Source organism: Formica exsecta, unplaced genomic scaffold (genome assembly GCF_003651465.1).
Source record: "Formica exsecta isolate Colony F162 unplaced genomic scaffold, ASM365146v1 scaffold116, whole genome shotgun sequence".
NCBI lineage: Eukaryota > Metazoa > Arthropoda > Insecta > Hymenoptera > Formicidae > Formica > Formica exsecta.
This window is the reverse complement of record NW_021848499.1, coordinates 817,890-830,841: the sequence shown is the minus strand read 5'-3', so window position 1 is coordinate 830,841 and position 12,952 is coordinate 817,890. Positions and strand designations below refer to the sequence as shown.

The 12,952-nt window shown below is 32.2% G+C and overlaps 1 protein-coding gene across 1 annotated transcript; it reads right to left on the bottom strand.

Moving 5' to 3' along the window:
- Positions 1-9,120: 9,120 nt before the first annotated feature.
- On the bottom strand, positions 9,121-12,621 carry LOC115239245 (myrosinase 1-like). The gene is made up of 7 exons (XM_029813662.1): positions 12,439-12,621; positions 12,153-12,286; positions 11,719-12,052; positions 11,282-11,624; positions 10,750-10,900; positions 9,984-10,225; positions 9,121-9,844 (listed from the first exon to the last, which is right to left on the bottom strand). Exons 1-7 carry the CDS (start codon positions 12,590-12,592, stop codon positions 9,700-9,702), a joined length of 1,503 nt encoding a protein of 500 aa, XP_029669522.1. The 5' UTR covers positions 12,593-12,621; the 3' UTR covers positions 9,121-9,699.
- Positions 12,622-12,952: the final 331 nt, after the last annotated feature.

Below are 12,952 nucleotides of genomic sequence, written 5' to 3'. Positions count from 1 at the left end.
TCCAGTTTCTTTTTTCTTCATTAGACTTCATTTAAATACTTCAGGCGGTCGCTCTCAATCGTAATTCGTTCAACGTCTATCAATAAATAACCGTGAATCTAGTTTATCAGTAATCAATAATTTGAGACCGATATAAATATAGTAGAAGAAGATAACAGATAATGCAAATCTCTTAACGATGGATTCCAGTTGATAAACAAAGTTTGTTCTGACGATATGTGCAAAGCATGAGGAATTTTTATAACCAAATTACAGACTTTCTTACAGCTTGATCAGAACAGAAAAGAAAGACTATATTCGCGGAGGCTGGCAGGTCGAAGGTGGATAGATTCTTCTGAGATTCAATGTGATACGATCCATCTTCATCTCTTGAGCGGACAACGGCTAAGGCTTGGCGCTTCCCTGGTTCCGGAGCACACTCCTTCATCATGTTCTCCGATGCTCTGATCCCCGCACCTCTCCACGCTGACTCTATTTCTAGCTTAGTGAATTCAGCTATGTGTACCTTTTTCATGTGAGTTTTTGTGTTTATTTATTGCCTTTTCGAACTAAACCGTTTTCTTGCTACATATTCTCCTCTTGTCCTTTTTTAGATAAAATTTTAATTTAGTTAATGTATAACGAGATAGTTGCAGAATGAAAAAGAAATTTAGCTTAATGTGGAAAAATTAATTAAAAGATTAATTTGAAAGAGAAATCTAATTAATTAAACTAAAGTCTTCTTCTATATATCTTGATTGCACCAGTCATTATGAAACGATGCACAGTGGATGAAAACTACGAAAATTTAGAGATATATTTGAGATAATTATAATTAATACAACCATCAATATTATATATCTGACAAAGCTACCTTACGCAATATATAAATACTTTGAATTATTGATTACACAAATATCTCTAATTAATTAAAATTAAATATACACGCGTAACAATTAATAATAATATAATTGTGCAAACGCCATTATTATATAAATATCATTGCCTATTCAATACTACAATTTTAATGAAGGAAAAAGATAATTATATAATGGCACGTAATATATGAACAAATGAACAACAGTAACAGTATTTTTGGGAGACTCTGTTTAATAACTGTATTAAATATCTGTATTTTTAATTTATAACATGATCATTATAATAAATAGATTCTACTAAAAACAGAATCTTTACAAACGAAATAATTTAGTTGCCGCAGTATTTGCTTGTAACATATGCACGGAGTTTCATAGTCAATATTCAATAATCGATGTCCAAATTTCTCTCTACGTTTAGCGCCGTTATAAAGTGAAATTCTTGGACATCCGGAAATGCCTGTAAAAGTATGCCTATTACAATTTAATGACTTTGTAAAACTTGCCTTGGACACACTTCAAGGCGACTGATCGTTGTTTAACAAACTTGGACCCATTGAAAGTCCAATAGAAACTTGAATTGTAAATTGAACGTCGAATTTAGTAAAGATTGCCGGGCAACGAAAAAGTTGTAGCAGATTGGTTCATCAATAGTTAAATAAATTTAGCAAATGCTCTCTGTACATTTGTTAAGTTTAACTTTAAATTTTTCAGATTAATTATGATTTATTGTTTTATGATAGTACAATAATTTTTCATTTTTTAAATCAATAAATAGATATATAGAATTTTGTAAATAGATCGAAATATTTTATAAGAATATAAATTATATACTTTGGCAAAATTGAGCTCAATAATCGTGTAAAGACTATAGACAATAAAAAGATAAATTTAAGGATACAATTTTTTATTAACAATAAAGTTTTTTATTATAACTATAATAGTAAAAATTAGGTAAAAAAAAAATAGTTTATACGAAGAAAAATAGAGCTAATAAATAATTATAATATATAAAAATACAAAACTGCATATTATTATGTTTTTATCATAAATATATTTTTATAAACATAACTGTTTTTTTTTCTTTATATATACAGGCAACAATTTTGGTCACTTGTTCATATTTCTAATAGCAATTTCGTATAGCAATATGGGAATAAATATTTCGTGATATAACGCCGTTTTTTATCGGAAAAAATAGAAAAAATAGAAGTTCTTCATCGAAAGACAGGAATCTTTGTGCCGGTAGAAAAACACATTTTCCTAAGCCAAGTCGGGAACAGCGTGGCCTGTCGGTTCTATCGTACTTTTCTCGGACGTAAACGAGATCCTTTTCCAAGAGAAACCCATTAATCGTGCGCGTCTACACCGAAGTGATACATTCCGCCGAAAGGATTGGTTCGGATGGTTCTCGAGGAGTTTTCAGTCGATCTCATTTGCCGGTGCAGTCGGGCGCATCCTGAGATCCTAAACACTTTTCCTAGCTGATCCACATCTTCGCGACCCAGCTTCTCGGAAGCTATCGGTGTTTCACCACGTTTCTAACACTCTCGTAGAGAGTGAGATTCCAGTCTCCTCATCCTCTCTCTCGTAATCCTTCATCTTTCAGAAAAGTTATCATTTTTTTTTTCATTTATTTGCAGTTGTCATTTAAAAATAACCGCGATTTTTTGTAAATTGTTTTCATTGTTAAAAAATTTGGAAGAAATTTGCAATGACGGATATGTGAATTGTTAAGACAGCGACTTATATGTATCTTTTAAACATAGTCGTCTTTTTCCCTAAATTTGATAATACAGAAGAATGATATAAAATATAGAATTATTAATTATATAGAATTATATGCTTTCAAAGAATTATTTTTTAAGTATTAAATATGTTTTTGCCTTTTATTTCAAATTTTATTTGTATACAGCTGTACTAATTTTGAGTTACAATATGTCCATTGTTTTGAACAAAACAGTTAGAGTAATGTATTTAAGAATAAAGAAACAAAAATGTCTTACCTGTCAAAAAAGCTAAATCTTAAAAAATTTATTTATTACACGAGATAAAAAATGATTTCCCATAAAAGATTTAAGTTAATGGTAAAATTAAATGCGGACAAAGCTTGACTCCCCATAAAAAATTCAAGTTAATGGTAAAATTAAATGCGGACAAAGCTTTAAGTATTCCGTAAGCTGGTCATGATCGATAGCGTTGCGGATAAAGCTTGATTCAAATTTATTCCCTGCTTAAAACGATCACTCATCCGGCTCACTCGTTACTAACAGATCCCTTCTGATCCTAAAATTCAATCACTCTTTTAAACGATTTACTCGAATTGATTTAATTGATTAAATAATTTATCATGACAAATTTGTGCAAGAAATTAAATATATTTTTTAAACTTCACATGTGAATTATTCTTTATAATTTTATTATTTAATTTAAATTATTATTGAGTTTTAATTGTTCATTCTTCAAAAACATTGCGAGCGATATTGGGAGTTGCAAAACTCGGCCGATCTATTGAATGAAAAACGCCGTATGCCCGAGTCCAAAAGTAATTAAGCGTTAAGAAATCCGCTTTACCGCTCACGAGGTGAAAAACTTCTGAGCTCTTCTTCGTAAAACTTGCGCTACGGAAAAGTTGGCGCCGAGAACTTTGTCGGTTCGTTTCGCTCAGCGAAATGAGATGCGCGCGAAAACGCGAGAAATTTCAGGAAGAGTTGGCGCTCTCCCGCATACATGCGTGCGATCGATAGCGCATCACGGATAAGATCTAATTTAAATTAAACTCGATCCTCTTTCGAACGTTAAAACATCGTTTTTTTTTCGCCGATCATCTTAACTCGCAATTGAGTTCCTTTTCTCTGCAGTTTGGCAGGACGATGTGTCTGCAAGAATGACCTTATCAGATCTTGCCTGTTTAATACTCTATTACCGGAACAAAAGCAGCGAGAAACGCTCGACAAGCTTTAACGAAGTCGACGCTTTTAACGTGCCTCTTTAATGTTAATTTAGAGTTGGGCGCGCGCGGCAGCAGGCTGGTGCTCGGTTAACTGACAATGGAGACACCGAATGTTCCAACACGGTGCTCGTAACCGCCTCCGAAACATAATTGCAAGAAAATATCATGACGAAGTTTCTTATTTCCTCTTTTTTTGCGCTTCTGCCGCCTCGCTCGCCGCTACAATTTAACGTACCTGCGAAAAATCTCCACTCGCCTTCTTCTTTACACCTACTTTTTACTTTGCGAGCTGCTGCTTCGCAATTTTATTACAACTGTAGCCAAGTTCTCTCAAGATGCTCTTTTTTAAATATTATGAATCATCCGTGATGTTCAAATGAAATATGGACCTACTTACTTCTCGCTGTTATATTTATAAATTCTATTGCTCTTAATAAAAAAGTAAGATAGATAATACATTTTTATAAAATACATATATCTAATATAAAAGCTAATTAATTATTTAATTTACTATTATCATGTTTCCTTTTCGAATTATTACGTTTTGAAAATAATTTGCGTGATTTTACCCAGACAGCACAAAACGTCCTCAGGATCATTCTGAATATGTCCAGGATGGTTCAGGATATTTGTAGGATGTTTTAAGATATTATTATAAATATATTTTATGAAAATTTAATATGCATACATGATTACTTTCGGTTATGTAGGCTATTTAATATAATTTAGAAATTTTAAGTATTGTAATAAGTATTAATGTCCTATAAATGTCCCCTGGATAACCCCTGGATGTCTGTAGGATATCTGCCCTGTCTATTATATTGGATGTCCTTTGGATTTCCAGAGGATATATACATGTGCAATTAATTGTTAACATTAATTTCGTTTAATATTAATAATTGAATTTGTTGCGCACATTTTCATATATTCAAAATTATTATTTATTTAATATTTCATGAGAAATGTTACTATGCGCAACATTCCAAAAACTTTACAAAAAATAGTATTCAACCGCTAGTTCGTTTGTTTACCGCTATGCGACGCGCGAACTCGTATTTGAGATTTGGTCATGAGAATTATATAAAGCTTGCAAAGAGCAACTAACAGGAAATTAAAAATATAATTATTTTTTATCAGTTCAATTTCTGATGCAATCCCAACATAGGGAATTCAGATATTGGATTGTTTTGAAATTATTACACGACTCAAACCCGGAAGCCAAACCTAAAATATTCATGTACAGCACGAAAACGTCAAATTTTAAAGAACGTGAACTATTTTTAGTATTAGATTTTTAGTATTGGCAGTAAATAACAGATCGCAATCTTAATTTATATTTAAGTTTTAGAATTTGTTCCTTTTAACGTATGAAAAATATCCCTAACATATCCTATAGAAATCCTTAAGATGTTCCACAGATGTTTCACAGGATCTCCCTGGATTCTCCAGAGGCTAGTGTACGGCTATCATTTACTCTTCTTCAGGACATCCAGAGGAGATCCGAGGATTAAAATAGGATATCCTCAGGATATCCTACATGTATGTCCTGGATGCCCTTTGGACGTCCTAAAAACATCCTTGTGCTGTCTGGGTAATGAAACAAACATTATTTGCAGTAATTATAAATTTGAATTATTAGGATTTATTAAAATCAAGACAAACATTTTTATTTGCCAAGTAAAATTATATCTTTTGATAATCAAAAATTTGGCAAAGCGTAAAGCAAAAATACTAAATTAATTCACACCAATAGTTTCTTGATCAAAATTAATCAATTTTATTATTAAAATAAATGTCAGATTTCATTTGCAACGATTGCCTATTTATCAATATTAATTTAAAATACAAAATGATATAGAATATTCAGCACTATATTTATATTATAAAATAATGTATAAAATGTTCAATATTTCAAGGTTGCAGTAAATTAACTATAACACATGGTACGCGGCCTTCACGGTGTATAATGTGTTTTCGCGATTACAAACGCTCAGCATGTTGCCATTCGCACGGCGATACTCGAGCAATAAGATAGTGATACGAGACGCTCCGTCAAATTCCTTCGAATTCCGAAACGCCATCGCGACAAATGTCGAAAAATAATTTGCTATAATTATTACAATTAACGATTATCTTAACGTTTAAAACAGCTATTACGATCTCTTCAATGCTAAAATAGATAATATCCGAAATAGTCATCTATCATTATATTCGTGAAACGCAATAATGTCATAGATAGCAAATATGTATATATATAAGAAATTTTATCACATCCCGTCATCCTCTTCTTGTCGTGCCATTATCGAAAAAGCCCTTTTTTTTCTCGCAAGGACGACATCTCAAAAGGTTATCAAAAAGCGATAGGAAAGGACATTTTCTTCTCGTTGAGCGTCCTTTTGCGCTTCCTCACTCTCTTTCCTACTCGAAACTCCCATGCCAAGAGGCGTAATCGTTTCTGTACCCGATAACGCGTTTTATCCGTCGCCTCCTTCGCGTTCCTCTTCGCCGCGATTCATCAAAGGCGGTAGCCTTTGAGAATCACGATTTCGCGGGACGATAAAGGCGCACAGTTATTTGTTGGGAGGACACGGCAAAGTCGACGCGAGGACCGAGGACAAAGAAGATCAGCGTGAAAAAAGGAACGATGCGCGTCGCGCCCGGGAAGATGCAATCTGCCGTAGTATTGTTTGATGCGATTTGCCGGCGGTTATTGTTTCGTACGTCGCAGCCACGAAGTTACACAATTACGTCGACGTCGTTGTACGGATTCGTCTCTCGCGCGACGCCTCTCACCGGTCCCTCTTTTCCTCGGCGCTTCCAGCATTCCCTAGGGCACAAAAGCGGTTGCTGTTGAGCGTCCGTCGTAGCATACCGACTTTGCTGGATTGTTCGGCACTCGCAGATTTCTAAACGGCAGAGAGAAAGAGAATGAATTGGGGTTTCTTATTCTCGATCACTTTTCTCGACGTTTCCACGATATTTTTTTTGACGTTTCTCGCCAAAACGCTAACAATCTCACGAGATGCGGGGAAAGTAAGAATAGACAGTAAGTAAATGGTATACAGAAAGTGTTATCGACAAGTACTTCTTCAGAATTAAATGAGTTAAGACCGATTCTTTTCATAATAATATATCGGTGATTCGCAAGATGACTATTCTTGTCTCTTTTTTAACTTTCTGAAAGGAAACCTCGTATTTTTGTCAGGTATTTTTGCTGCTTCTTTTATACGACAATTATTGAATATTCCTTTAACAATTGCGTACACATCAGACTTTCACGATGTAAATTTAAATTAGGTACTCATTCAGGGTAAAACGTTTTACTTATAATTTTGATTATTTATTTAAGAGTCATGCCACAGACATCTTTCCATTTTCAAGATAAAAAATTCAGTTTGCGAACATGAAAATTTTGCACAATTTTTTAAGCAAGTTTCATATCTTTAGAACTTTTCATCGCTGTCATCTATTCCTTTATTAAGCATTATTCGAAGAGTCATGTATCATCTGATTATTTATAAGGAGGACAATGAAATTAATCGTGAAACATCGGTGTCTCCGCCTCATTCCACCACAAATTTGTTCTGCCCTCCGCATGGCGTACAGCTAATCTCACCCATGGGATTCCGGGGCACGGATTTTCGGTCTACGTGCATATATTGTGCACATACAATATTTACATTAGAATGTAAACGATCTTCAAGCAGCCCGAGTTGTTGCGGCGCGTATGCATATTCCCGTCTAGACATCTCTTAGTATTTCGTCGAAACTGTCGAGTCTGCTCGCGCGGTCCGTTTAATGTGTACGAATACATAATTATTGAGTTACGGATTATATGCACGCGCAGATGGGTTTGCATGTGTTTATACAGTATAATTTCATACGCCACGAGTTATCCAAATTATGCCAATTATGCGTAAATTATTGTGTATATGGGGATGATGCAATATACACGTCGCGCGAGTACAATTAACACCCGCGAATCCGATATTGAATGATCAAAGATGCCTGGGAATGCATCGACGAATAGTCGATGATAACTGATAATGATATACATCTGTGACATCAACATTATCCGTATGTGTTATTGAGCGCGATACTATTGTGCTATGGTAAACGTAGTTAATATTTAATTAAAGTTTAAATATTTTTGTGCTGTCACATATATATCGAGTAATTTGGCGCAATCGATCTTGCAGATTCATTGCTTATGTATCACGTTTTTGTTCGTTTCGTTAGTAGGCGTTGAGTTCATTTCATTGAGGCACATTCCGTGGAGCATCGACGAACGTGATACGAGTACACGTATAATATAATAGCGCTCCTGGTGTAATTACAGGAAATTCTGCTTGCCGAAGCGCGATCTGTTATTTCCGTCCCTCCTTCTTCTTTTATTAGACGACGGTATGCATAGAAAGCTGTATAAACGAGATAGGCAGCAGAGCATTCGCAGTATCGCCCTCGCCGACCTGACCTGCACCCTTTTGTTTAACGCCTTATCTCATCTACTGGCAATTCGATCTATCCAGTGTGGAAGAGTAAACCCGACAAATTAAACAAAGATAGACTCTATTATTCTTTCTTAAATTATGTAACACGACCCTAATATATATGCTATCTCTCTTTCTCTCTCTCTCTCTCACACACACACGTACGTACACACACATTCTTCGGCTACCATCTCACATTATAAGAGCAATCTTGCAAAATGTGTTACTTATCTAAATTTGTAAAAAAAATGCAGTTTTTCAGTTTTCAATTTTCTTTGGAATGTTCTGGATGGATTCTGTACTAAAATTTCAAAATTAATAAGAAATTTTATTAATATTAATGTTTTATTTTTATTATATAATAGCAGAATTTCTAAATCGGAAAAATTAATATTTTTCTTTATAGAATTTTTGCGAGAATTTTGTCGAGCATTTTTAAATTGCAAAACAGTTTAACCATAATGCTATTTTCTGTATATAAAAATTGAAGTTTTCTGGGTAACACTCTCACGTAAATATTTATAGCACATTTATTTATTCAAACTTCAATTAATATGTATTTATATGTTTGGATTAATTAAAAAATTAATTTTTTAATTGCTTTCTCTGTTTAAAATTTTCTTATTTAACTGCGCGTAGGAATTGTTTAAAGTGCGTTTTGCTAAAATTTATTGGATTGAAAGTTTGTGCGAATAAAAATAACAGACCATATACCATAATGAGTTACTTCGTTTCGCTGAAAGCGCTCTCGTTACTTTGCCAAGGTTTTTGCTTTGAACATGCTTTGAAAAGATATTTCCCGAGAGTAATGGTATGCGATTACTTCTTTTTGAAAACCCAGTATTTCGTTTATTTCTCGAATTGTAATTGCTATATAGTTGCTCCGATATTCCTTACACTACAACCAATCGCAGGACGAAATATTCTACATATATATTACCAGAAGTAATATTATACTTGCGATATAATTTTTTCCTACTTTGTGATATGACTATATATTCAGACTATGTATGAAGTAGCTTTTCTATAGATATCGAGACGTTATTTCTCATCCACATGTAGAATAACAAACTTCAACAATTTTAGCTACAAATGTACATTTAAAATGTCCCTTTAACAGTGATATATATTAAAAAATAAAATTATCTATCTATTATTTTTTTACTTGGAATATTAAATGACAATTTCTTATAATACTTAACTACAGCAGCATTTTAGATATAAAGAAATTAATATATATAATGCGATATACAAACAATTATAATCTAATTGTACGAATATTATATCTTACAATTAAACAAATATATAGCAAAGCATTAATTTAAAAAACAATTTAATAACTATTTCTTATATAATAACTAAAATAATGACTTTTTCTGCATACATACATGCGTATTATTTATTATATATATATTATAGTTGGTAAGTCCAAAGTAGAATTAAGTTTCCTTGATGCAATGATATCCTTATACCAGTTCATCGACCATTTTGGAGTTCTCTTTCGATTACTATCCGTGAAGTTGACGTGTACTAATCCAAATCGTTCTCTATCAAAATAAAATTTGTGTACGATTATGTTTTATTTAAAATTGTAATTAGTATATGTAAATTATAATCAGTATGTAATATTTTCTGTACCGTGTCATTAATTTTAAATTTAAATTGTAATAAACAATAGTAACTTACGAGTAACCAAACGCCCATTCAAAATTGTCTAACAAACTCCAAACAGAATAGGCCTGCACATTACATCCGTCTTCATGAATGGCTAACAGCATAGCTTTTAAATAAGAATGCAAATAAGATATTCTTGAATGATCAGTAATGCAACATCTGTCAGAGAAGCCATTCTCCAAAACATATATAGGTGGATTATCATATTCTGTCGCAATCTTGTTAATTATCTCTCGAAATCCATCAGGGACGACCTGAAAATATATTTTTGTATGTAAATACACACACATATAATTAGTATTTTTATAATTTATATAGTGGAGAAAATTGTTTTGCTAAATAGTGTAATTTTATTACATGTGAAAAATACAATATATGCCGGCGTATTTAATTAAATTCAAAATGTTCGATGTCTCGTAATGTGCAATAATGCATTCAACAAGTCAATTATTCGTTTTTTTATAATGAATCATAATTTTTTACCCCTCATATTTGATTCAGTCGAATTATTGGAATATACATATTTTCTGAGATGCATTCGATTTTGATTTCCAATTTATGACATCGTGAATACAATCTATGAATTATTCACACAAAATGAATTATTCATAACAATAAGTTAAATCGTCTGTACATCTTAATTGCGCCTGATGTGTTATTAGACTCAAATTAATGAATTCTGAATGAGTCCTATACAAATAGAAGTTTCGAGCTCACAAAAATTGATATCTGCTAATTTAACACATGCAATTAGTATACATTTTCTATGCTGACTAACCAGGAGCCAATCTGAAGCGCCTTTTGGCCAAGACGGATCTATACTCTCTTTCACGCCGGAAAAATCGTACCATTCTTGCTCTTTCTTTCGTGGTACTGTTTCCACAAGCCTTGAAGTATAATGATTCAATCCAAAAAAGTCCGATGTGCCCCTTAAAAAACAAACAAAATAATACAATTTGAAGAAAATATTATTACATTATTATTAATTGGTTACAGTTGCTTTATCGTAACATAATTAATTTTTTTATTCTTAAATATTTAAATGATATTATAAAATATTATTTCTTAAATTATTAATAATATACTATATATATATTCTATAGAAGAAAAGAAATTGGAAAAGGTTAAATGGGTTTTCAATATTTCGTTGAATAAAGAAAAATGTAAAGAGACCTATATAAGCATGTGCATATTCAAAATATTATAATTATATGTCATAATTATGTATATCTATTTTATGTGTTTACATTAATAGATAATTGTTAAGAAATACGCTAAAAGATTGCACATGCATGCTATAGATTTCTTACTTAATATATTGCACCCATTCTGACGATAATTCCGGCAAAAGCGATCTCGGAAAACCAGCCAGTTTACTGTTTTCAGCTACATGGTTTTTCATAATTTCTGGATAATCGCCAGTCTTCGAAAAAATTGCATGAGCTAGCCATCCACAGTGAAACTGAAAATATCCGTCTACTGCTGCAGTATCATTAGGATATTTGGGTAATGCACCTGAACAAGGTAGAATTATACCAATTGTGCCGTTTCTATGTTTTCGAAATTCTTTGTCGTAAATATGATAGATCTTGGCATGTGCTTTCAATATGTTATGCATGCATAGAAATGCGGCAGGATCGCCTAAGTTCTTTCCTAAAAGTATATTTTGTCTTAAAAATATATCTAGTTTTGCTAAAGTTATCATGCGTGTTTTGCCGAAGTATGAATAAATACATGCAACAGATACCTGGTGCCTTTAATACTGATTTGTATCCTTCATTGCAAACGATATAAGGTTCATTGATAGTTGAAAAGTATTTAACTTTTGGGCTAAGCTCTTTGAAAACGACTTTTGCATAGTCGGATATCCATTCAACCATCATTTCATTGGTCCATCCACCCATCTTTTCCAATATTTCTGGATGGTCCCAATGATACAAAGTGACAAACGGTTCGATACCATTCGCTAACAATTCGTCAACAAGATTTTTGTAATAATTGAGCCCTTCTTGATTAATTACGTTAGCGTAACCAGTTGGTAAAATACGTGGCCAACTAATTGAAAACCTATAAAAATCCACCTAAAATATTTAGATTTTAATATTTTATATTTTATATCATAATTAATGTATTTATAGTAAAATATAAGTTTGTTTATACGTGTATTTACGCAAGACGTACTTTTAAATCATTTAGTAACTGCACATCTTCTTTATATTTGTGAAAGGAATCAGCAGCCACATCACCATTGCTACCATCGTATATAATACTTGGAATTTTATGTGTCCACCAGTCCCATACGCTTTCACCTTTACCTTTTTAAATTTATAAATTAATTATGAATATGAGGAAAACATATCACATGTTATATGTATTCATATATTTAAGATCTTAATTAGCGTTTTAATGTTTAAATAATTAAATAATGTTAAACATATTATCAGAAGTATTATCTACTTCTACTTACCACTTTCGTTCCAAGCTCCTTCTATTTGATAAGAGGACGAAGACGTGCCAAATAAAAAATTCTTAGGAAAAGATGATGTATCAGTAGCAAAGACGTATGTGATAATAAAAATAAAACTGACAGCAACTCTGAGAAACAAATAATTCGCCATCATGAAGACGACTGGATGGCAGTAGTCACAGCAATTGAATATATCATCAGCTATATACATATTGACCTCTATATATTCTTATCTCTATTATCTTCTAAAAATAGCAACTATTTGCTGCCGTTCGTAATCTCTCTCCTATAAATAAATAAAAATATATATATATATGTATATATATATATGTATATAAATGTAATATTAAGCGAGGAGGAGAGAGATTATTAAATACAAAACTCATATACATTATAACGATTATAATGTGATACTTAACACATTATATACGTAAATATCTTGCATAAAATAATACATTCAAATAACTTAAAAAATAAATTTATTTTGCTATTATAAAAATTATATTAGAATGAT